Below are 26,032 nucleotides of genomic sequence, written 5' to 3' on the forward strand. Positions count from 1 at the left end.
AAAGTATGTTAGAATTAGTATTTTAATTATTTAGAAATAAATGTCAACCAATAATTGAAAAAAAAATTTTTAAAAATTTAAATTAATAGAATAATGCTCATTTTTTAAATTGATATGCAATGTACATTTTACTAAAAATCAGAGTTTTGTTTATCGATTTTAATAGGTAATTTCAATTAAATGATCAATTTAAATTAAAAGAGTTTTGTTTTTTTAATAGGTAATTTCATAATTAGCTGTTTGGCAAGTTGAAGGAGCCTTAGAGGCATATCCTCCATTGGATGCGAATACCATTTTCAATTTCATGGGACTCTTGACTCGCGTTGCCAACATACGTGGGTTTTCGATTCGAATCCTCATTTCTTGGAAGATTCAATAGCAAACAGAACACGTACATGAATATTCAACACGTTCGACACGTTATGTTTTGTTTTGTTTTGTTTTGTTTTGATTGCTTGTTAACCGCACAAGTGGTTGTCAAGAAATATTCATTGACATTATTAAAATAATAAATGAAATGAATTAAATTAAATTTTTAAATAATTATCGATCTAATTAATCATAAAAAAATTAAAATATATCATATCACGATTCAAGAATGAGTTATTATGGAAAGGAGTCTTTTAAAAATTTTATTTAATTATATTAAAATTTGATGAAGAGAAAAAAAAAACTTTTATTTAATTATATTAAATGGGTGTTATAACATTCTTATGTATTTGCATGTAAATATGTGGTAATGAATATAATACAATTTGAAGCATTTTTTTTTCCGTTGTCAAATTGAGTTTGATAATATTTAATTTATCAACTTTCTTCTATTTTTTTTATATGATATATCCTTAATTTATTACATTATTATTTATTATTATATAATAAGATATAAGCATTGAATCAATAAAAAAATTTATGAATAACAAATTAATATAAAATGCAAATGTTATTTAAAAAATAATTAATAATTATAACAAAATAATGATTTAAATGAACTACAACAAATGAAGGTTCAAAAAATATTGGCAAAATTAGTTTAAATGAAGATATTTTTACATTTAAGAGCAATAATATAATTTTTTTTTTCACATTAGAATTTAATTTTTCACGTACAAATTGAAGTAAAGGTTATATATACAGATTTAAAATTATCCATTCCTCACATAAAAATAAATGTAATTTGACTTTCAAACAAATAAAAAAATATAGGTAAAATACTTAATATAATTAAATTATATTTTTTAGATTTCTTTTCTTGCAATATCTTTGCACTAATAATAAGTAATCTATATTACTCTATGCAAGAATTAAATAACTCATATTAAATTATTCTTGAAACTAATTAAACATTTAATTTTTTTTAAATTTCAAAAATCAAGATAATCAAAGTTAAAGAATTAGTTAGAATAAAAAAAAATTTGTTGAGAATTTGAATATTGATAATATATAAGATATACATTTGATAAAATTAAATATAAAAATTATTCTTTCTTCATAAAAAAAAAAAAAAAACACTATAATTTGAGATGGTAAAAAGAAAAGTTGGGCCTAATTAAAATCCATCCCACAAGTGAATCTTTCTTTTACCGGATACCGGGACAATTCGGGTCATATCGGAATATCTCCACCAGTTGATTGAAGGACCAAAACGCGGCGCGGCCAAAAACTCCATTTTAATCGCCGCTCTTGTTGCTTAAAACTCAGTTTTTGAAGTCCATGGCGAACAATCCTTCTCAGCTCCTCCCATCAGGTCCGTGCATACTTTTTTTTTTTTTTTTTTATTTTCCTATTCTCATTTTTTCCGAGAAAATTAACTGGGAAAATTTTAACTGGCTCTGAATTTCTATATGCTGCAGAGCTAATTGACAGGTGCATAGGCTCGAAAATATGGGTAATAATGAAAGGAGACAAGGAGCTCGTTGGCACTCTTAGAGGGTTCGACGTCTATGTCAACATGGTCCTCGAAGACGTTACTGAATAGTATGCCACTCTCTCTCTACCTCTAGGGTTCTTGTCTTTGAATTAGGTTTAAGGAAATACATTTCATGTTCGTGTTCAAGTTTTGCTTATATATGCAATTTGTTTCAGAACATATTTGTGATTCCACTAGTTGTGGAGTTCAACTAGATGGTACTGGAAAATGTGTGGTTTTCTTCTGTTTTTGTGCCTTTTCATAAAAGGTAAAAGGAAAATCTACAATTAGTTTTTCATTAAAGTCAGTATTAGCTGGTTATTAGCGGTACATCTCTCCTTCTAGAGTGAAAGGAAGTTTCAAGTTCAACTAAAAGATTGGATATTATGGCATGGTTTGGTTTATGCTAATATCTAGCTAATAATTTCCATGCATTAAAGTGAAACTTTTTGAACATTTGTTAGCCAGAAATTTAAAAAGTTCAGTTAAGGAGCTCATATCAAAAGGTTGGTGGTACAAATTTATTCAGTCTTGTATGTGTTACTTTGTTCTTGTCATTGTATGCGGTTAGGAATCCATGGGATATGGCCATAAGGAGCTACTCATATATCTTTAAGGTTTTCAAGTTTTACTCTTTTTTTTTTTTTTTTGGCTATCTTACATTCCAGGAAAAAACAATTTTTGCCTCCATAAAAAAACAATGATTGATTTTGGTCTTGTATATAGACACTGAGGTTATTATGGTTGGAAAAGCTGAAAGATGTGGAGGGTAATGATAAGATTTGCAAGTTTGTTAATGTAGTAAAATAATCCCTTGATTGGAAGTTTTGATGGCTAAGCAATATTGAGAAAGATTTGATTGCACTAAAGTGTTGTTGGTGAGGTGTGATTGTTCAAGTTTTTGACCCTTTTATATCAGATGTGCTGTGATGGGATGAGCAGAAACATGATATGTGTAGTTATTTACTCAGGAAGGGAATCAAATGCCAAGATATCTAGGAGACTATGAGAAAAAATGTGTTTGCTAAGTTTTAAAATATAGATAATAGAAGTGACTTTGCATGTATCACATACTGTAGCGTATGCGTTCGTGATGTCATTTGTTGATGATGAGGATTCATTTGATAAAAAGATGTAATATTTAATTTAGTTGCATTTTTTAACTTCTTATTTTGTTCTATCTTTTTCCTTGTAAGTTGTATCTTGCTGCCGGTGTCCTTCTCATCACACAATCAGACATTTTCCTTTTAGCATCAAGGCTTTATGTTTTTGTTTCTACAGTGAAATCACAGCGGAAGGGCGGCGGATTACCAAGCTTGATCAGATATTGCTAAACGGAAACAACATTGCCATTGTAAGTAAAACATCTGATTTATTCATATCTTGGTTCAATCCTGTCAATTTGAACAGTCATGTTCAGTCACCCAATTGAAATCAAGTATGAACTCTTGGCCCTGCATTTGAGCCATCTGGAAAAGCTAATACAATACAACTTATCGAAATTCAATAGCAATTTCTTGTGTTTGTGCCTCATGGTCAAAATCATATTGGTCAAAGTTAGGAAGTCCAGCTATCCACTCACACAATTGATATCCTAAACAAATGATTCATAGCAAGAAGTTCAAGGTTTCTTATTGTTTCTTTTTTTTTGTTCATTTCTGTACATAGATTGTGAACTCAATTTCCATGAACTAAATTATACGTGCGAGTTAGACTGATATTTTCTTTTTGCCATGCAGCTGGTTCCTGGCGGTTCCCCTGATCCAGAATGAAGTTGCCATGAATTTCTGCCGATTTTAGTTTTCCTTTTCACATAACTGATGACAGATCATGTTCTCAGCTTTATTGAGAAGTTTAGCTATTAAAAATGCATTCTCACTCTGTACTTTTCCTAGGGATGTAGTTTTAGTACTTCAGGGAAAGAGATGACCATATTTGTTATGATGATTAGCGTTACTTTGTGCAATTCAGAGTGTAGTGCCTTTTGTTCTTTGAAAATTATTTACTCGCATAAAAATAATAATCATTACTATTTTCAGAAAAATAAAAATAACGATACTCATTATTTCTTAATCTAATGTAGACTATTATATATGAATCCAGACAGCAAAAAACTACAATTTTAACTGTGATCTAGTTACTGTCCTTGCTAGGTCATTGGTCCAAATTATTTCTTTACAATTCCTGTCAAAAGCTACATTTTTTTTTTTTTGGAAGGGAGGATTCTTTCTTTTCTTTTTCCTTTTGTTTTTTGGAGAGAAAATATGTTAAGAAAAAATATATATAAAAAAGAGTTATATTTTCCTTTATTTGGAGAGGATGAGGAGAATATCAAAAGAAGGAAAATATGTACTTTTTTCTCCATATAAAAAAATTATAATCTCTCCAAATTGGACAAAGAATGCATAATAAACCTAAAAAATTACCTTATTTAATAAAATAAAATTTTATCACTTCTACTATTGCTTCATGGTCGAATTTTTTTTCTTTAATGAAAAATTTATATATATATATTCATGTTGTTCATTTTTTAATGTTAAACATTAATATTATATTCTAATATATATATATATATATATATATATATATATATAATACTATTTGTAAGTACTTTGTGCATGAAAATGGAGTTTATGGTTTGTATTTATTTTTTTAAAGAATAAAAAATGACCAATTTTTTGACAAAAAAATAAGAATTTTTAATATTTTCAACCGATACCAATTATTGCTTTATTAAAATATTATTATTGACTTAAATTGGATTTTTTTTTATTTAGTGTAAAATTAGAGTGATTTTTAAATAAATAATGTATCGCACTTAAGTTGATACGAAAAATCCAACCTCTCCCTTTTAATTAGGTCACACTTTTTTTTCTGTCATTTTCTGAAAAATAAAGAAATACAAAAACCAAAGACCAAAGTCATCAACAAAGAACTTCGACAAAATAACCAATGCCCTTCCCAAATTATTGATATAGAAACAGAATGATATACCCGAAGGGCCCCACAAATCGACCGACAACCCTCCTCCAATCTCTGACGATCTTAGAATATGCTCACCAGCTTACAATCCTACATCTTCAGTCTCTTTACAGAGACTTCTCCGTTCCATTTCACCTTTCTTGAGGAGGATTGGTTCTTTCTCTAACATAATAATGTTTGGTTGCAAGTGTTTCTATTGGAAGAGAATTGACAATTTCTTTCCATCTGAACCAAGCACCTTCTGTCTTCCTTCTCCTCTATCTGATTGGCCTCCAGGTACCTCTATTTTAATCAACATGTTCTTTTATTTCTTTAAATTTTAAGAATTTTGTTCTTAATCTTAATGGGTAATTGATGGATTCTTGGGTTTCGCCTTTTCACCATTAATGGGAGTGTTCTTGTGGTTGTTGGATTATGCATTTTGTATTATACCCTCTGCGCTCGAAGATGGATCATGGGTCATCCGTTTTAATTCTGTTGGTAGATTATCTACTTCTGTTATAAATTTTTTGCTGTGTTACCTGGAAAATGGAAGCTGATCGATCATGTACTTAATCGGTGATTTTCCATCTCTCATTTAGATTTTCTTTAACAATAGTACTGTAAAATAAGGTTCCCTATTATTTCGGCCATTTCATGCGCATATTATTGTTTTTAAGTTGGGTTGGTGGTCTAGTTTTAGTTTTTTTAGTTTGGCTTTATTAAAGAGAAGATAACAGTTCCTGTACAATTGCCAGCTTCTACAATTTAAATAAAGTAGTTATCTTGAATTAGTTGATGTTCTTTTGTATTGTTTTGAATATTATAATTTGATTTCGTGTATTCTAGTCATTAATTATTCTTTAAATGTGCTGACTTTGAATTGAGGTGGTTTCAAACTTTGCGGCATGAACAATTGGCACTTTGATTTTTTGTTTTCACATGATTGTTGCAGAATAAAGAGGCTTCTTAAGCGGAATCTATCTATTCTGTTTAGATACTCCATTATTTGTTCCTAATCACCTATTTATATATTTTTGGTCCTTCTATTTCCTTGCAAAGGATTTCTAGAAACTAAAGGTGTTTTCTTTCTGCAAACTGTATCTAATATTCCTACTGTTCACTTCTTGTTTCAGATAACATGATTGGTAACTACAGCTACAGATTTTTACTTTTATGTTTTTTACCCTTTTCTACATTTATTAATGCAAATAATTTATAGATCTTTGTTCTAATGCATTTTTGAACTTTCTTTTCTTATCTGTCCTAATGCATATTTATTTCAGATAAATGGAATGATAACTTCTAAACCTTGGCTTTTGGTATTTTGGCAAAATGTTTATAGATATTTGCGCTAACTTTATCCTGAAGTTTCTTGCTGTGTGCATTTGCTGCTGGTTTTGTATTATTCTTGTGCATATTTGTATTGTGGTTTAGTAGGAGTTTTTATGCCTTGTCATATATGAAGAATTTCATTGCACGTAGTTTCTAATTGTCTGCTTTTGTTGTATCCTTGCTATCAGTATTTGTCTTTAGTGAAATCATATGGAAGCTCTATCCAGTATCAAACTCCCCTTCCTTTTCTCCTTTGTTTTATTCTGTTTTTCATATTAAATATTCTTCTCAAAATCAATGCTGCCTCTAGTTTTGAGACCAAATCTCCAACTTGAACATAATCCTTGGTGATACAAACCATGAAATTTTGCATACTGCAAGAAAGCACAGTAGTAAGTCTTGGCAGTTTCTGTACTCATATTTATTACAATAGCTACACTGACAGAACCAATAAATTCTCCTGTTATGGTGTTTAATCTATAAGCATTGCTTGCAAACTTGGATATTTAATTAGTTATTGTAGCTATTGTGAAATTTACAGGAGCATTCTTAATATTTTGTACCCTTTTGGATTTTATCGTTGTCTATGTTTAGAATATATAATTGAACCCTCGAACTTATTTCAAGGTAGAATATGCTCTTAGATTTTAAATAAATATAAAATTGTTGAAGATGGATCCTTTGAGCGTCAAATTTAGTTTACTTTTAATGGGTTTGTCTTTACCCATGTGCTTTAACTTTGCCTCCGTTAGAAAATTTTAATCTTATGTACATCTTCAGGCCAAGGATTTGCAACTGGAAGGATAAGTTTAGGGGAAATTGAAGTTATTAAAATCGCCAGGTTTGAGTTGATTTGGACGTGCAATCTTTCACAGGACAAGAAGAAAGGTGTTACCTTCTATCAACCTGTGGGAGTGCCTGATGGATTTTATTGCCTTGGTCACCACTGCCAACCTAGTGATAAGCCCTTAAGAGGTTCTCTTCTTGTGGCAAGGGAGGTGGATTTTCCTGAGAAAGAAGCCTCTAGTTTTGGCTGTTGTGTCAAGTCATCTGCTCTACAAAAGCCCCTTGATTATACATTAGTCTGGAGTTCCTATGACGGAAATGAGGAAAATTCTCATGGATGTGGTTTCTTCTGGCTGCCTCAGCCTCCTGAAGGTTATAAGCCGTTGGGCTATTTAGTAACCAATAAACCAGAAAAGCCAGAATTGGATGACGTGAGGTGTATTAGAGCAGACCTGACAGAGGAATGTCAAGCTTATCGCCCAATTTTTAATCTATATTCTAAATTTTCAACATTTCCTTTTCAAGTTTGGAGCACAAGACCCAGCCATCGAGGAATAATGGGGAAGGGTGTTTCAGTTGGCACATTTTTCTGCAGTAGCAACTGGACATCTGGAGAGGAACTGAGTATAGTGTGCTTAAGGAATTCAAATCCTGAATTACATGGCATGCCAAATCTTGAACAGATTCATGCACTCATCAACCGCTATGGGCCCAGAGTTTTCTTTCATCCTGATGAGGTCTACTTGCCATCTTCTGTCTTATGGTTTTTCAAAAGTGGAGCGCTGTTATATAAAGCTGGTGACTTGAAAGGTGAACCCATTGATGTTAGCGGCTCTAATTTGCCAGCAGGTGGGACAAATGATAGAGCATTTTGGATAGACTTGCCTAATGATGATCGCAGGGAGACTGTGAAATATGGAAACTTGGAAAGTGCAAAACTTTACGTTCATGTGAAGCCTGCAAATGGTGGAACTTTCACTGATATTGCGATGTGGGTATTTTGTCCTTTTAATGGTCCAGCTACTCTTAAAGTTGGACCTCTAAGTGTTGGCCTTAGCAAGATTGGGCAGCATGTAGGTGACTGGGAGCATTTCACTCTCCGCATATGCAACTTTAGTGGGGAGCTATGGAGTATGTATTTCTCTCAGCATAGTGGTGGTGAATGGGTTGAGGCTTTTGATTTAGAGTACATAGAGGACAATAAACCTATTGTTTATTCATCCAAAAGTGGACATGCAAGCTATCCTCATCCCGGGACCTACATCCAGGGATCTGCAAAACTTGGGATTGGAATAAGGAATGATGCAGCTCGTAGTAATTTATATGTGGATTCAAGCACCCATTACGAAATTGTGGCAGCTGAATATATAACAGGAGGGGATTTAGTTGAGCCTGGTTGGCTGCAGTTTATGAGAGAATGGGGTCCAAAAATTGTGTACAACTCAAGGAATGAGTTGGATAGGGTAATTAACCTTTTACCTGTTATGCTTAGATATTCTGCAGAAAATGTATTTTACAAGCTTCCAGTAGAGCTTTATGGGGAAGAAGGTCCTACCGGACCAAAGGAAAAGAATAATTGGCTGGGAGATGAAAGAGGTTAGGTTTTTGTTCCTTACATGTTTGAATTACACGGCTAGAGAATCATCAAACCCACGGCCTATACATGTTTATATATGCATGTCTTATTGTTGTATAGCAATTCAATGGATTATAAACCAGAGTTATTAGTCTAAGTTCATCAATTCTTTGAGTTGGTTCAGTAGGACATGGTTTGGAAATGCATATATAAACCAGAGTTATTGGTGTGATCGAATCGGGCATGGCGTCTGAGACAATAGTCTTCTGGGTTGTATGGTACAGTGGAATTTTCATCCTGAAGGATGGATGAGACGAGGAAGAAGACAAGCATTGGTTTCCTCTCAAGTTGAACTTTTTTTTTTCTTGTAGAGAGAAAAAGAAGGAAGTATTTGTATTTGTATGCTGTAAGTTTTTGTGCATATAGAACTATTAGGACTTAGGAGTCTCCTAATTCAGTGTGGTGTGGACTTGATTGTTCAGTTCTATAGTGGCTTTGGAGTAAAATATTGTAAAATACTAGTTCGGAAGGCAATAGAAAATTTATTTATACTCAAATAAAAATTTCAATAAATTGAAAATTCATTCCCTATTTGCTATTAAACAAAAATAAAAATAGTTGGCTCAAAAAAAAAAAAAAAAAGACTTTTTTGCATTAATTATGCATCTAGCTCATTAATTCACTGAAATATTAATTTTTTGCAAAGAAAAAATAATGCTCTTATAATCCCATATTAATTACAAAATTAATTTCAATATTATTATTATTATTTTTTTTTTTTTTTGCACTAGAGAGAAGAATTTGAGTAATAATTTAAATTCAAATTTTAACATTCACTTTATCACTGGATTAAGAGACCAGTTAAATTTATAATGTTATTATTTTAAAATTATTAACAAATTTTATCAAACTTAATAAGATTTTATTAAATATTGTAGAATTATATGAAATTAAATTTTACAAAGATCATCTCTAATTAATATTTACTTCACAAGTCAAAGTTATTTTAGGATTCTGGCGGCAAATCAGACCCGACCCAAATAGAAGTAAAAATGGTTGGAGTCGGAGCGGGTCGACTCGTGATTTATTCCATCCTTTCCTTGGATATCAACTCAGCCATCGAGCTGGGAAGCGGCGGTAACGAAAAAGTTCAATTAAACAAAGAGAGATGTTAGGAAGAAGGCTGGTCTCCTTCTTCAGGAGCCCTCCATCTTCACAGCTTTCCAGGTAATCTCTTAACCAGAGAGTAATTTCTTTTTGAATTTTCTATTATTAAGCAAATTATAGATTCGAGTCATCTTGAATCCTCGCACCCATTATTTTTCGTAAGAAGATACTGAATATAATTTATTTTTGCTGCTCAGTACCGCTAAACCCGTGGATGAAGAAAAGGGTAGATCATTTGGTCGAAAGGCTATATCTTTTCTGTTAATTACTACCACCGGTGGTGTTGCTTTGAGTGCTCTTGATGATCTTGCCATATACCAAGGTTGCAGCAGGTCTGTTCATTTTGTATTTTGGGTGCTTTTATTATGTACACTTCAATTTTTGATAATTTTGGTTTCTTGCTTGAATAAGATCATGAAATGTGACTTGTTATTTTTGAGACTGACCCTTTATCGGGATATTAGATTTCGAAATTAAATTATGGACGAGCCTTGGCAAGTCAGTGTATGCATATGTTTATATAATGAATGGATCATCTTGTGCTTTGAATTTGATTATATAGGTTTGAATTGTTTGTTTTTGTAATTCATACTGTTTCTTTTTTAACAAAAATGAGGACTGGATTAGATGATTGGCACTAGAAATGCTCGTTATTTGTGATCTTGTATATGCTTGATAGTATCCCAAGGATTCGATAACAGGCTGAATATGAAATTTATCCCGCTTGGCTGCAACCTGTCTTTCTCTCCTACTTCAGCTCAGTATCAAAATATAAAGTCAACTGTAGCTTAAGCAATTTATTTTTTTCCTAGTTAGTTGCAAAATGAAGAGCAATTAGTCTATTCTTGACTCCATCCAATCTGTATTTATGCTGTCACCAAGACAAGTAATTTTTTGTGGTTATAACTAAGCATCATATACCCACTGATTATAATATATGTTATCCTCGACCTACGAATATTCTCTCTACTTCTGCATTTTGATATAAGAACTCAGTTAAACTAACAATCAGATGCAGTGTAATTGATGCTAGGGAAAAAAATTCTACACGTAGGGGAAGAATTTAGGGGAATTAATTTTCAGCAATTAGGGCTAGAATAGGATGATTGTTGGAACAAAATAAGATAAATGGTTTTAAAGAAAACATTTATTATTAAAATTCTGAATTGAAGAAAAGAATAGAATACACAAACTGACTATTGTTGTCCTATTTATACTACTTAGGATAAATCATAATTCTGCACTGAAAAGTATTTCTAATTAGCCAATATTCTATTAAGTAAGAATTCTTAATAAAGAAGAAACTGAATACTTCCTAAATAATTAATATAAAATATAAGAATCTTAAATTAAAGAAGACAAACTTCAAAACTTATAATTTAACTGGGATGCTCAAGATATATTCTTATGTCCAAAATGGTATAGCATTTATATGATTTAATGCACATGTGACGGTAATTATTAACTCTGATGGACGGTAAAGGTCATTATATGGTGCCGTGAAGAGTTTTGAATCTGCGACTAAGGGGTTGTGGGTTCTAGGTCGCATAGCAATTCTGCATAGAATTGCTTATGCAAAGTTGCTCAAAAAAGAGTTCCCTTCCCTTCTTAGGACCTAGAAGAAGGCTGGAACAGTAATTAGATAGTGCCATAGTGGCTCCTTTTTTCAGTTTGGTTGGTTTAATATTTGCTTTTCTGATCCTGATGACAGTAAGAAAGTTTAATGTGTTTATTAAGCATGTGATGCAGCAAGGGATTTCCCCTGGATGTGGGAAATTCAATTTGTTTCTCATTTGATTTTTCTTGGGATCAATTGTGACATATTTATTAGAAAATTTGAAATTTTGGGCATTCGGACATCATATGTTTTATACTTTATTTCACATTCTCAGAGGAAAGCTTCTTGTTATAGAAAACCTAAATATTTAATCGTTGAAAGCTAAATTTCACTTTAGCATGGCCTCTCGATGTCTGCTGCAACAAACAGAAGGCTTCCTTTTTTCCGTCCCCTAAGCTAGATATCAATTAATAGGCACCATCAACATTACATCCATCAATAGTTGCCCATTTTGCTTTACGTCTCTTTTTCTTATATGAAACTTGTTGATTGAAGCCATTATATGATGTTAAATACTGTAAGTGATCTTTTCTAGAGAAAGGATTGTTGAATCATGACCTTCTTGGATATTGACAAGTTGAGCAATTCAATAATTTAATAAAATTACTTTTAATATTTGAAGTCTGGGTGGTTAAGTGATACCTTGTATCACATTTCTTTCATGATTAGCATATTCATCATTCATTCTAAAATTTTCAGCAAGGCCATGGAGAAAGCCAGTATGAATCAGGCAATCAAAGATGTTATTGGGGAACCAATTGTTAAAGGTCCATGGTACAATGCATCTCTTGCAGTAGCGCATAAAAGGCATTCTGTGTCTTGCACATTTCCTGTGTCTGGACCACGTGGCAATGGTGTCCTCCAATTGAAGGCAGTTCGAAATGGAGGTTTGTGCTTTATTTATGTATCTTCCCTTTCGTTTGCTTTATGTTTGATTTCTTCCTTTACAACTCTTGATAATAATTTGCTGTATCTATTAGATGAGCTACCCTTGTGCTTTTAAGCAAATTGTCTAATCCTGGAAAATTTCGTGAATTGGTCTTCTCCTCATGATTACTTTTGCCATGTGTTGAGCAGCTTTTCTTTTTCTTCCTCCCTCCCCATGGATATTACCATCCTTTTGCTTCGAGTTAAAAAATAACATCTTCCAGTGATTTCATTTGCTTTTCTAGAGCTTTTATAGAACATATCTAGTCAAAGAAAAATTCGCTCTCTTAAACTAACAAGTAAATGACATTTTTCGAACAGATGACAATTGGTTTTCGTTCTTCCTTCCTCGGGACTGGGAAATCCTAGTAATGGAAGCTCTCCTTCATGTTCCTGGTAATGAAGAGAAGCAGCAAACGCAGCGGATTAATCTTTCCGAAAACTATCCTCCTGAAGATTGCAAGGCATGCACGGCTTGCCCGCGTGAACCTCAAAAGCTGGCAAGCAAATGAACAAGTATCAGTTTTCAAATATTTTTTTCCCCACACAAGTATCGTTCCTTCCTTCGCTAGGATACAACTCAAGTTTGATGTTATGTGCTCATTAATAATGTTAAACCTGGTCCAAAACTTTTACGACAGACGGTATTTGTTATTCATTTTGCTCCCCTTGTTTCAGATAGGATTTAATTGCAAGGGATTACAGAGATTGAAGAGCAAATAATAGTTTAGGGATGAAGATGGATTGTAAACAGTAAAAGAGCATTTGGCATCTCTTATGAATAAACAAGAAATGAAACACATATTTTAAAAAGTTTAATCTAAGTATTCCACTTAAATTGAATCAATTCATTAATTTATAAATATCAAAATAAGTTCGGGAGGTTAAATTGATTAAAAAGGTTAAATATGAATTTTTATTTTATTGGGATTGGAGGGAGCAGAGCAGAGCAGGGTCCCCTTTACCTTGTTAGCTCTTATGGAAGAAAAGCAGGTATACAGGCAGTAAGTGCTTGGTAATGGTAAGCCTTGATTTGCAGCACTAAAAGGAAAGAAAGAACAGTTGTAATGAAATAAATAGCATTTATGATTTGTATGCCATTTTAGGTACATACTCATTTTTTCCATTTGATTCTGAAAAGAACAAGCATTTGATTTTTCATTACGTGACTCTCTCTCTCTCTACTTTTTTTTTTTACCATTATTTTAAAATAAATAAATTATTTTAAAGTAGTCTTCTTTCCTTGAAAATAAATTCAAAGTACCAAAAGAAATTATGAATTTTCTTTTTGTTAATTATCGGATTTTTTTCTAATTACATAAGTAAAAAGAAATTATTTTATTTTAAATTTAATTAATTTTGGTCACACCAAGATTTTTTATATGGAGACAACACATCGTGGAACAACCACAAGGCAGAGGATCACAAACACAAAATCCTGCAGCGTTGAAACTTGAAACAATTAACTGTTACGTGTCAGCGAAGGAGCAGAAGAGGCGTGGCAGCATAAAATGATTTGCTCGTATCTAATAATACCACCTACATTAAATAGACAACTTTCTCTCGTTCTTACCCCCAAATTTTTTCTGTAATTACGAAAAAGCCGTCAAACCGTGGACTGTGTTCCCCCTTCGCTCGACAATCCTCCCTACGCCGTCGTTCTCATGACCCCCTTCCTTAAATAGAAATTTATAATTTTAAAAATTAATGATTTGACTTGATTGGAATAAAATTTGACCTTATATATTATCTTCACGTAATATTGTTATAATGTTTTACTGTGATTAAATGGATAAATAAAGTAAAAAAAAAAAATTAATACAGAGAATATGAAATATTGTCTTAAAGAGGTTAGTTAGCTTTCCCAAAAATTATACTACCACAAAAGACCAAGACCAAAATTTCCAATTGTCCCCCTTTTTCCTTATTAGGGTTGCGGACTCGAAAGCGTTGTATTAATCACGGACCTGAAAGCGTTAGGATAGTATATAATCAATAATAATTCTTGCTTGGATATTCCGTTGGTGAAAGTTTTCATCGGGTGAGCTGTCGCCATTAAAATCGAGTATATCGGTGGCCGGAAGTGTTACTTGATTACCTGTGCGGGTCCCTTTGCGGTCCTAACTCCTACGTGTCGAGCCCCATCATGGTCGGTCCCACCTTGTCGGCTTGTCGTTTGGAGCTTGTAGTAATGGGTCCCACTTTTCTATATCCACGGAAAAGAACTGGGACCCGCTTCTGTACGCGGAAGTTTCTATATGTTTTTTTATTCATTCTGGTTAATAACTCTTGCAGACATGTATTTATCGCGATAAATTGGTCGAAATATGATATTTTGGGCTCAATGAACTGACTCGATCTATTAGAATTCGACTTTGCAAATCCATAAATAAAATAATAATTTACCTCCCTTTTATAATATTTATTATATTTAATAAATTAATTTATTTTAAAATATTTTTTACATTTATAATTTTAAAAAGTAATAAATAATTTTTACCGTATTCATTTTTTGTATATTATCAATAATTATTACTTTAATTTTTAGTTTTTTAGAGACTTACTATTAAATTAAATGTAATATAGTCAATTTACTCAATAATTTATTGTAATTTAGAAAAATTTAATGATTTTCTTAAAGGGATGAGAAAAATTTAATGATTTTCTTAAAGGGATGTGAAATTTTAAATGTAACAAATATTATGAAACAGAGGTAGTAAAAAAATTTTTCTAGAATGTTTAAAAGAATTTTATACTTGAATCTCAAATTTCAAACTTCTGATTAAAAGAAAATGGTTTTTAGTATTCATCTCACCTCTTAGAGAAAAATTAATGTTGTATTGAAAATACAAACACTTGCTCCTTTCACTTTGAAATTGCACAAAAATAAATAAAAAATTTAAATTTTAGGAAAATAATACTCCCTTCCTCCTATTTTATTTGCTTGTTATTCATTTTTTGTATGCTCCAAAATATTTACAAAGTATCTAAATTTATACATATAAATAATTATTTTCCAATAATAACCTTCCATGATCCTTCATTGAATGAATAAGTTTTATTAATATCTTAATTAGTTAAAGATAAAAAATGGCAAAATAATTTTTGTTCGATAAATTTTTAATATACGTGTTTTGTTAAATCAAGCAAACAAAATGAATATTTATAAAGAATTAGTAAGAGTAAATTGAAAAAAAATTAGAAAAAATAAAGAAAGCAGTGCTTTTTCATTTTTTATTTAAAATGATGAAAATTAAGCAAAGAAAGATTATTAACTTACTAATAAATAAGTAAAAATCCAACTGTCCCAATCAACAAAAGCTAAAAAAAAGAGCATGAACAAATAGACAGACATAATAAAAAGATTATCTTTGCAAGTTGAAGCTCTTTTTCTCTTTCTTAACATGTTGATTTAAGAGGAACAAGAGGGTTTGTTTGCTTTATTTTGGAAAAGGTATGCCCTCTACTCTCTCCAACATGTGGTTACAACCTATTAAGTTTATTAATCAAAATTTAAATGTTGAAATTATATAATAATTTGAATATTTGTTCTTTTGCAAATCTTAATAGAAATTATAATGTTTTGCATTCAATTTTCAGTTGCCCTTTTATTATTTTGAGCAAATCAAAAAATTTGAAAAGGTTATTCTTAATTATTTTTTATGCAATAAAGAGAGTAAAGCTAAAAGAAAAAAATAAACATAGAACATGATAAAATAATTAAGTTATGTTTACTAGTGTTAATTAATTTCATAATTCTTTTATAATTTTATATAATTATGCTATCAAAACTTCTTTAATTTTGAGGTATTTTGCATAAAAATTATATTCTCATTTTATTAAAAAATGAAAATATTTTTAATCTATATTTAATATTTAAATAAATTTAATATGTGTTAATATGTGAAAATATATCTAAGAAAAGATTAGTTTATTATAATTTTTTTATACTATCATTTTATGATTAAAACGTAAGGCGATAAATTGAAAATATCAGGACGAGAAATAGGAGGAGGAGGCAAAAAGAAAGAAGTTGGAGAAAATATTGATGAAAAGAGGACGCATAAAACCAGACAGGTAGGACCCACAATCTCTCTCTTCGTCCACCGCACCAAACCTCACCTTTCCCATTTACTACTTTGTCTTCCCCTTCTGCTCCAAACTCAATTAATCCAATTTCCATTCCTTCTCAAATACTATCAAAACTATCTTCTTTCTCTCTTTCAATTTCAATTCTTTTGAATGCAAGGTGTTTTTGGTGGCGGCAGCGGTGTAAGTGGCTCTATGTCGACGGTGTCCAGGGAGGATAACGCCACCGCTATGTCATCGGAGGATTCTTCTAGCCCAGATGAGTCTGAGCTCGAGCTGGGTCTTGGATTGTGTATTGGTGGTTTTAAAGCTCAACATACAGTTAAGGGTAATCAGTATGCGAGGATTTTAACGGCTAAGGATTTGCCTTCTGTTGTTTCTGCGTCTTCTTCTTCTTCAACGTCTTCTTCTTCTTCTACTTTGAGTAGAGTTAATGCTACGGCTGGGACCAAGAGGAGTGCTGATTCTGTTTCTGCCCCTAATGGTGCTGCTTCTAGGTATCATCATTTCAGCCTCAATTATATCTGGATATATTATTTATATTATTATATATATAATTGATTGGTTGTTTTCAAATATTTGTGTCTTGTTTTATTGGAGGATGATTTTATATTCTTCATGTAGGCTTATAATGATCCAAGTGTTTTAACTTGAAGATAATTGTTGTAAAACAAATAAGATCATTACTATACTGTCTCACAAGTTTCCTCTTTTCAATTTTATTATATTAGAAGATTAGGTTGTTTGTTTCTTACATTAGGTTATTTTGTTGATTATCTAATTTTGAATTTAATGGATCTAATAAATGCACCTAATTGAAATATTTTCTCCTAAAAAAAGTAGTCTTTATTTTAAAATGAATGAGGACAGAGAATAACTTGTGAGCTTCGATATTAATGAGGTTCTTGAACAAATGGTCAGCAAAGGCTAAAGGTTCCCAGAAGCTATTTGTTTACCCACCAGAGATCACCTTAATAAACTTTGTAGCCATGTCTTGATGAATATTTTTTTCAGCTTTTTGTATACGACGAAACCAACAAGTTCAAATCTAGGATCTTCAGCCAAACCTTAACCACCCCCCAGGCAGCTAGGCCAATAAAATCTATATGATTATGGTGTTACCAGTAAATAGTTGTGCTTTAGATATGCTTTCTTTTTTTTTTTTTTTTTTTTTTTTTGTTAGATTTTTCAAAATGTTCTCTATTCAATTCATTTTGAGACTCCAACTAATTGATCCAACCTTGAAAGAGCATTGGAAGAATTAAGTTTGAAACTTTGGATTATTAATATGCATTGTGTGTATTAGGAATATATATATATATATATATATATATATATATATATATATATATATATATATATATATATATATTGTTTATAGCAAAAAGCAATTTAAAATCTATAACATTATCAATTTACATGATGAAGACTGTTAGATCATGTGTAATACATATAAATACAACATTAAAAGAGATCTATAAATTTAAAGCAGTCTTTAGTGCCTCACACTCATTCCCATTGTATCCAGCCTTCTCAAATGCATAGAAGTGAACCTGTTTCCAAAAATTGCAAATCAAAGGTAGATCTAAAAAGATGGATAAACCAAACTGAACTAAACCAACCTGCAAACAAGGTTTTGAGGAATGTCTTTATATAACTTGAATATCATCTTTGAAATTCAAATTGCATGTTTGCCTTTTAGTATTTTTTCTTAATTTATTTTTTTCCAATTTGAGAAAATAATATATTATTTATTAATATGTATTAAGGAATAAATTCTTCAGAAATTTGAATTCTAGTTAGGATTGCTGTATCAAGAGTTAATAGGTTCGTCATGTAGGAAGGAAAGTTTAAGAAATTGTATAATTGCAAGCGATGAAAAAGAGAGGGATGGAGGTGGAGCTGTTAGAAACTCCAGTGCGATGTTTGCTTCTTCGTTCTGCATAAGATTATTGAGGTTTTGGAAAGGTATTGTATTTACCAGCTTAGAGAAAGGGTGTTACTCAGACCATGTGATGAGAATTATTAAGTTAGAAAGGTTCCACTTTATGTTGATAGTAATTGATGTCGGTATAATAAACAAGTGCAAAAACATGCTCGTGTATATGAAAGATTTTCATGCTTCTTTTGCATTTCTTCTGAACTCGTGGTTCATGTGACATCTTGTTCTATCTCATAACCGGGATCGCTTAGCTTTATTGTTCTTTTGCCCAAAAAAGAAAAAGAAAAGGAAAAAGGAACTTGTTTCTTACCCATAGGTCATACCCACCCTTCCATGGGACAAGCTACACTCTTATTTGAGCCAATCACTTATGCTGGTAATCCTAATGACTATAGTCATGATGTACAATTGTTTGTTGGACCTTTTTTGTATTAGGTGGTAACGCTTCTTTTGGATTTCACTGTCAGAACACTTTTCTTCTCTGAGCAATGTTGTAACTTGTGTTCTATTTAATCATCCAAAATACCTCATGTTCCCCCTAGATTAAATAATGCAAAGCAGTTGAGGAAACTTTCAAAGTTGGGAGCTGTGTGATTAAGCCTCTACGTCTTTTCCTCTTAATATGATTTATGAGTAATATTTATATATAAACCTATCTGCTTCAGCCCCTGTCAGCTAAACTAACTTTTAAAAAGTTGAGCTAACACTTATATAAATGTCTTATGAAAAGATTTTGTTCTCATCCTTGTTCTTGGTGACTTTCCCACATAGGTTTTTCTTTTTGATAGATGCATTCATTAACTTATCTCTGATGTTAAATTTTTTTTTAATTTTTTTAATTTTTTTATTTTTTTCAATATTGAAGCAGTCAAGTAGTTGGATGGCCTCCAATAAGAGCATATAGAATGAACACCATGGTTAACCAGCCAAAGTCATTGGCCACTGAAGAATTTAACTCAATGATAGGGAAAACTAAATGCAAGAATACTGTGGTGGAGAAGGCTAATAATGGAAGCAATATGAACAACAATACTTCCAAGGTTAGGACTTCACTCTTTGTCAAGGTGAATATGGATGGAATACCTATAGGAAGAAAGGTTGATCTGAATTCTCATGGCTGCTATGAGGCCTTAGCCCAAAGTTTGGAAGATATGTTCCTCCGACCCAGTCCAACCATCAATGCAATTAGTAAGTGTTTCCTATCCTTTTCTTGTCAATTGTCCAAATGACAGGTTAACAACTCGCTTAAGGACTGAATTAAGAGTTAAAAAGTATTGTGAGCTGGAACTTACTGGTGTTTTTGTTCTTCCAAGAGTTTCATGTTATTGTACTCCCTCGGTCTAGAATTTGTATGCTTCTGTTGATAATTAACCTGGAACAACAATACTTGTTAGACTAACAAGTAATAATTTGGATGTTTTATTTTATAGTTCTTGATATAGATATTGATGGGAAATGGAACCATCCATCTGATTGCTTTTTGCATGTGAGAAAAATGTTTAATCTTTCATTACAAGCTTCTGCATATTCTGATTCCTAAAATTTAAGTTTCTTGAGAAATTGCAGCTATATATTATAAGTCTGGATAGGGGACCTTAAAGAGTTGACAAATATTACCCAGATAAAAATTCTAAAATGGCTTAGCTGTGCTTGTATCAGTAATGGTGGCTAAGGCTGTTCAATGTATTTCTATTACATCTAACCACTGTAGATTGGTAAATATTAACGGCGGCATTCTATATGTAATTAGGGTCAAGTGCAACAGAGCATAATATAATGGCAGATCCTGCAAGACGCCCAAAATTGCTGGATGGTTCATCTGAGTTTATGCTCACTTATGAGGATAAGGAAGGGGATTGGATGCTTGTTGGTGATGTTCCTTGGGGGTATGTATCAACCATGCAACACATACATCCATGGATTTATGTTAATGCATTGTACATAATAAAATTCTGAAAATATTTCAGAGCCTAAAAGCCAACGCCTTATCAGCCAGCAAAAAATTATAGCAATTAGATAATTTGATCTGATTCCAAAAAAACTTCACTATGCAAGTCAATAGATTCTAGCTTGTAGAGCAAATGTTTTTTATCCTTAGGCCTAGGGCCCATGAAAAATAAAGATATTATCACACCCACACATGAGGAATAAGGAATTGTGACACAACAAAATATAAATATAAAAAAGGGGAAGAAGGCATGTAGGTTTTCTTTTATACTTTCTTGATAAACTAATTCTTCAGCATTTTCTGTCTTCTTTTGAGTGAATTTGTTTGATTTGATATTGATAGTCAAATTAATTTTCTTATTCCTTTTCAATTTGGATTTTTGCATTCAGGATGTTCCTTGGCTCTGTCAAGAGGCTCAGAATCATGAGGACATCTGAGGCAACTGGACTTGGTAAACAAACATGAAATCAACATTCTGATTCACATTTGAACCCACATTTCATGTACTAATTATGTGAAGCTAAATTCTTACTCTGTAGCTCCAAGGTTGCAACAAAGGAATGGGAGACAGAGAAGCAGGCCTATCTAACTTTCCCCATTAAATTTGAGTAAGATGAAGACAGTTATGGCTTGAAGAGTGATATACAAAGAAGAAAATAGATAATAATGAAAGCATTTTGAAAAGTAATGAATGGTTTTTTTCTAAGGCTTCATGTTGGTTTTTTGGTTGCTGTATTATCATATCATGCAATTTGTTCATTCTTGTTTTACTTTTGAAAATGCTCACCACACTTTTTGAAAGATACTACCACTTTACTTTTTGGTGTAATATACACATGCATACTTGCATAATCGGCAAATGCTGTTACCGATCTTGTAAATCCCAGAGTGCTTAATTGCTTTCTCATGCATATGAATGCTAAGAAAGTTTCTCCTTGAGAATCTTAGTTTATATTTGCGAGGTCTTACAAAATATTTTCTTTGCTTATGCTGAAGTATTCTTAAATATATGGAATTTATGGGCAAATTCCTAGTATTTCAAATGTGGCACATCCTCTCATATTTGTTACTGTTTATCTGAATTGCTGCTGCTTGTGGTTGCTGTATGTTTACTTGCAATTCAAAAATGAGTATTTTATTTGCTTGGAGAATGAAATATCATATACTGGGATGGCAGTGAATGGTTATACTTATTAACAAAAGACTACATACAAAACAAGAATTAAACAAATTAATGCCGGAGGGAACTTTATTTTTTGTCCCTATATAAGGCCATTTACAGGTGAAGTGCTAAAGACTGGCTTCTCTATGTTACTGTCATATCCACTGCTATTGCTGCCGCATTTTCTGCGTGGCTTTGCCTCGCATAGCATTGTTATCACATCCCTCATGGATGGTCTGTCCTTGGGGAGCTTAGCTGTGCAAAGAAGTGCTATTCTAAGGACTAGTAGCATCTCTTCTTGCACATGCTTGCAATTACCTACACTGTCGTCTAGTGATTCTTCTAAAGGTTTGTTATCCCTAATCATTCTTCGAATCCATTCAACAATGTCGATGGATTCTCCAAACTCTGGATCTAGTGGTCGCTTTCCGGTTAGGAGTTCTAGTAGAACTACTCCATAGCTATAAATGTCAATCTTCTCATCCACCTTCAAGGTGTATCCATATTCTGCCAAATGACAAAGCATTATATTATAAAATGTTTATCAGAGGTTATTGAAGTTTGTATTTGAAGTGAATTTCTCATATCTAATTCTAAAAGTTTTCAAATATCTAAACACCCGAAAACTTCTTTTTTCAACTCCAAATGATACTATTTAGAAAGAGCAGTTTCAATATAGTTTCTGCAACTAAAAGAGAAATCATACTTTATGAGAATGGTTTGAAACTTTACCTGGGGCAATATATCCATATGATCCAGCTACCATTGAAACTGTCTCATTCTTTCTGATCATCATCCTTGCCAATCCAAAATCAGCAATTCTTGCCTCAAGATTTGCATCAAGCAGTATGTTATTCGGCTTGATGTCACGGTGAATAACCGAAGGGTGACAATCATGATGCAGATAAGCAAGTCCTTGTGCCACTCCAACTGCTATATTATATCGCGAAACCCAGTCTACCAGCAATCTCCCTGCTTGTTTACCATGTAATGCTTCTCCAAGGCTGCCATTGTGCATATACTCATATATTATCATCATGTCAATATTATTATGCAGAAAGCCTAACAACCGAACAATGTTTCGATGCCTTAGCTTCCCTAGGAGATTGACTTCTCCAACAAAGTCATTGCTGCTTCCCGTTTCAATGTCTGTTCCTGATCTCCATATCTTTTTTACTGCTACAACTGTGTTTAACCGTGTCATTTCAGCCTTGTAAACTGTCCCAGTTGCTCCCATGCCAATCACATTTGATTCCTTCACACAAGCTAGAATGTCTGAACTAGTGAAACCAAGCCTCTGGAATTGCATCAATCTCCAAGGCCAATCTCCTTTACCCCCTTCAAAACTTTCTTTAAAGCAACTTCCGTTCAAATACCATCTTTTATAGAGAGATCGAGCGCTAATTAACCCGATTACAACTGCTAAAAGTGATAAAATTCCTATTAACCACGCTGCAATAATGTGCTTTATGCGCACCCCTTTCTGCTGTGATTCAATTATTGAATTCTGGTTGCAGGGAGGCAGGACACCGCCACAGAGACCTGCATTGCCTATAAGATCATCTGTATTGATTGTTCTTAGAACACCATTTGCAGGTAGAGGACCTTCTAGTCTGTTATATGAAACATTTAGCACTTCTAATGCAGGTGAGGTACCAAAATTTTCTGGTATTCCTCCAGTTAAGGAATTGTTTGACAGATCAAGAATTGCCAATGCAGACATCATTGCAATTGCTTTTGGGATTTCCCCACTCAAATTATTGTTCTTTAGATCCAGTTTTACTAATTTCTGACAGGAAGCAATGCTAGCTGGAATAGTTCCAGAGAAATGGTTTGAGAAGAGATCAAGAACAGAAAGTGAAGGACAATCCTGAAACTGGTCTGGTATTCCACCTTCTAAGTTATTACTTGAGGCCATAAATGTTTGCAGATTTGGAATTGAAAGAATTGTGGAAGGAAGAGAAGATTTAAGTTGGTTTCTAGAGAGATCAATAAAAGTAAGTGATAAAGAATAAGCAAGATCATTTGGGATTTGACCAATAAGACTATTATTTGCCAACTCTAATCTTTGAAGCTTTGCAAGTTTTCCTAGCCCTATTGGAATTGTCCCGGAAATAAAATTATTCTGCATACGAACACGAACAAGGGAAAAACAAGTCGACAAGGTTAAAGGAATTTGACCTGAGAATGCATTGTTGAACAGAATAAGCTTGGTGAGATTGCCACCATTGCACAAGCCGGCTGGAATCTCACCGGAAAATGAATTAGACGATATATCCAGCCACTGTAATGCAGAATTCTTACCGAGATCACTGGGCAATGGACCTGATAGTGAATTGTTCCACAGCTCAAGAATCTGTAATTGAGTCAAACCCCCAAGTCCAGCTGGTACTAGACCTGATAAATGGTTGCACATGAGATTCAAGAGCTGCAAATTTTTCAATTCAGAAATCTCAGCTGGAATTTCTCCTGATAAAATGTTATCAGAAAGATCTAGCAGTTGCAGAGAAGTCATATTGCCAATTGAATCAGGAATCTTGCCTTCAAAGTTGTTCTGATACAAGAAAACTGTCTCAAGTACCTTAATCCTCCCTAATTCAGCAGGAATCTCACCACCAAGATTCCCAACTGCCAAATCCAGATACTTCAGATTGGTAAGGTTTCCAAACTCTTTTGGAATCCCACCTTCGAACTCGTTGTACCCAATTATTATCCTTTCTAGTGAAGAAAGCTGCCCTAACTCTGCAGGTATTTTGCCGGTGAGATTGTTTCCAGAAAGGCCAAGAAACTTCAGCTTTTGCAAATTCTTGAAAGATTTTGGAATAGAACCCTCAAAGAAACTTCCTCTAAGATCAAGCATTTCAAGTAAACTCGCATTTCCAATATCCTCAGGAATAAATCCTGAGAAATTGTTGCTTGAACCATTTAGCAAAATCAAACCTGCAATTCTTCCAAGACCAACTGGAAAGTTACCAGTAAAAAAATTTTGACTCACATCAATGCTTTTTAGTGAAGTAAGATTAGAGATTGCTTTTGTCAGCGATGAAGAGAACTCATTGCAACATAAGTTGAGAGAAGTAAGGCTTTGTAGTTGTTGGATAGAATCTGATATACTGCCACTAAGATTCATGTTAGATAGATCAAGCCTTTCAACAACACCATGAGAATTGCACCGAACTCCAGTCCAGTTGCAATGAGAAGTACCATTAGTCAATTTCCAATCATGAAGCTTCTTTAAAGGATCTAAAAGACTAGATTTTATCGATAGAAGAACCGACACTTCATCTTTCAAAGCAGCAGCAGAAAGAAGTGAACAAGAGCCAATGCAGCAACAACAGAAGAAGAAAATCAAGATTTTCAACTCCATATTGCCTTTCCTCATCGATATTCGAGTAAGTTTTTTACTTCTCTTCCATTTTCACTCAATTTCTAGTGTAAAGAGACAGAGAAAGAGAAAGAAAACTAAAGGGTGTGTGACAAAAGTATATGGGGAGAATTGGAAAGAAAGAGTGGTTAATGAGTAAGAGTAGGTATATAAATAATAAAGAAACTTAATGCGTGATTAGTTTAATTATTGGAGAGCTCGTGAGGTCTTGGATTCTGCAACAGCTATTAATCAACAAGTAATGAAGAGGAAGTTTTTGGACTCATTGGAAGTCTCTCCGACATTAAACATGGATGGGGAATGTGTTTCTTACTACTTAACGCATTTCTTCTACTTCTTCTGTTAGAGTAATTGTCAACTTGAATTATTGAAGTAAGCTCTTATTTTACTGATTTCTAAATAAAGGGTTCCTTATGTTCACATTTCTATTTGTTTAAGAAAACTCCTCATCATTTCGAGTCTTCGAGGGGGTTTTACCTGAATGTCATCCCCGGTCTAAGCGTAGATTAGTACCGTCTACGTAAGCGGGTGGGAACAACACGTGGTGCAAACCCATATATATATATATATATATATACTTAGAGATACTAATTCCTTTTTCTTCTTTCTTACCCATTTTTATCTTTAGTTACCAAGTAAAATAGTGGATGTGAATTTTCATAGTTAAACTTTTAGAACTAGAAGTGAACTGATACTTGATTGATCTATCTACTGACATGAATGAGTTACATTGGTGTATTTGAATTTATACTTGAGATCTTTCTATACATAGTTGGTAATTAAGTTAATATTTTTCAAGATCTACTGGTCTGTGCAACCTTTCAAAAGCTGCTAGTAAATTATTGTTAAAAAAGCTGTTTTTCAAGTACTAATACTTTAGTTGAGCTGGAACCCTAAGTTACATTTATGCTCAAAATGATTAATTTTGGGATTAATTGTTGAAGAGTAACTTCTAAGTATGACAAGAATTTTCTTTTCTTTTATAGTAATTATTATTTTTTTTTTTTTTCTGTGGGTTTATGAGTTATGACAAGAATTTGGAAATCATGGTATTGATGTGCATGTGATGATTTCCAATAAAGCTCATATGATTTACTAGAGTAGAGGAAGTATGGAGGAAGTACTCTGTCATAATTAATATTTTTTTTAAGACAAACACAGTTCAGCACCATTAATATTTGATTAATTAATTAATTAATTAAGTGGGGATTAAATTAAAATAAAACTTTT

General features: G+C 32.6%; 5 protein-coding genes across 8 annotated transcripts; 4 read left to right on the forward strand and 1 right to left on the reverse strand.

Moving 5' to 3' along the window:
* Positions 1–1,574: 1,574 nt before the first annotated feature.
* Positions 1,575–3,904, forward strand: LOC105644477 (sm-like protein LSM5). The gene is made up of 4 exons (XM_012229836.3): positions 1,575–1,744; positions 1,851–1,974; positions 3,188–3,260; positions 3,646–3,904. Exons 1-4 carry the CDS (start codon positions 1,711–1,713, stop codon positions 3,676–3,678), a joined length of 264 nt encoding a protein of 87 aa, XP_012085226.1. The 5' UTR covers positions 1,575–1,710; the 3' UTR covers positions 3,679–3,904.
* A 922-nt stretch (positions 3,905–4,826) lies between these two features.
* Positions 4,827–9,148, forward strand: LOC105644475 (hypothetical protein At1g04090). Of its 2 annotated transcripts, none has more exons than XM_012229835.4 (2): positions 4,827–5,164; positions 6,983–9,148. In XM_012229835.4, the coding sequence occupies exons 1-2, from the start codon at positions 5,062–5,064 to the stop codon at positions 8,587–8,589; spliced, it is 1,710 nt and encodes a 569-aa protein (XP_012085225.1). In that variant the 5' UTR covers positions 4,827–5,061; the 3' UTR covers positions 8,590–9,148. The 2 variants fall into 2 exon arrangements, with proteins under 2 accessions (XP_012085225.1, XP_089575757.1); XM_089719631.1 differs by lacking the exon at positions 4,827–5,164 and adding an exon at positions 5,187–5,446.
* A 486-nt stretch (positions 9,149–9,634) lies between these two features.
* Positions 9,635–13,095, forward strand: LOC105644474 (cytochrome oxidase complex assembly protein). The gene is made up of 4 exons (XM_012229834.4): positions 9,635–9,791; positions 9,929–10,063; positions 12,049–12,236; positions 12,598–13,095. Exons 1-4 carry the CDS (start codon positions 9,733–9,735, stop codon positions 12,786–12,788), a joined length of 573 nt encoding a protein of 190 aa, XP_012085224.1. The 5' UTR covers positions 9,635–9,732; the 3' UTR covers positions 12,789–13,095.
* A 3,301-nt stretch (positions 13,096–16,396) lies between these two features.
* Positions 16,397–21,207, forward strand: IAA11 (indole-3-acetic acid inducible 11). 2 transcript variants are annotated; one of them, XM_012229831.4, is made up of 5 exons: positions 16,397–16,862; positions 19,173–19,495; positions 20,058–20,193; positions 20,645–20,706; positions 20,795–21,207. In XM_012229831.4, the coding sequence occupies exons 1-5, from the start codon at positions 16,519–16,521 to the stop codon at positions 20,842–20,844; spliced, it is 915 nt and encodes a 304-aa protein (XP_012085221.1). In that variant the 5' UTR covers positions 16,397–16,518; the 3' UTR covers positions 20,845–21,207. The 2 variants fall into 2 exon arrangements, with proteins under 2 accessions (XP_012085221.1, XP_012085222.1); XM_012229832.4 differs by having other exon boundaries at positions 16,399–16,862; positions 19,176–19,495.
* On the reverse strand, positions 17,757–24,799 carry LOC105644470 (Leucine-rich repeat transmembrane protein kinase family protein). Of its 2 annotated transcripts, XR_002285602.3 has the most exons (3): positions 22,150–24,799; positions 19,600–19,679; positions 17,757–17,918 (listed from the first exon to the last, which is right to left on the reverse strand). XR_002285602.3 is itself a non-coding variant. In XM_012229828.4 (2 exons), the coding sequence occupies exons 1-2, from the start codon at positions 24,797–24,799 to the stop codon at positions 21,518–21,520; spliced, it is 3,057 nt and encodes a 1,018-aa protein (XP_012085218.1). In that variant the 3' UTR covers positions 21,427–21,517. The 2 variants fall into 2 exon arrangements, 1 of the variants encoding a protein (XP_012085218.1); XM_012229828.4 differs by lacking the exons at positions 17,757–17,918; positions 19,600–19,679 and adding an exon at positions 21,427–21,924.
* Positions 24,800–26,032: the final 1,233 nt, after the last annotated feature.

Source organism: Jatropha curcas, chromosome 3 (assembly GCF_041381405.1).
Source record: "Jatropha curcas cultivar XTBG-Jc1 chromosome 3, XTBG_Jcur_1.0, whole genome shotgun sequence".
Lineage (NCBI taxonomy): Eukaryota > Viridiplantae > Streptophyta > Magnoliopsida > Malpighiales > Euphorbiaceae > Jatropha > Jatropha curcas.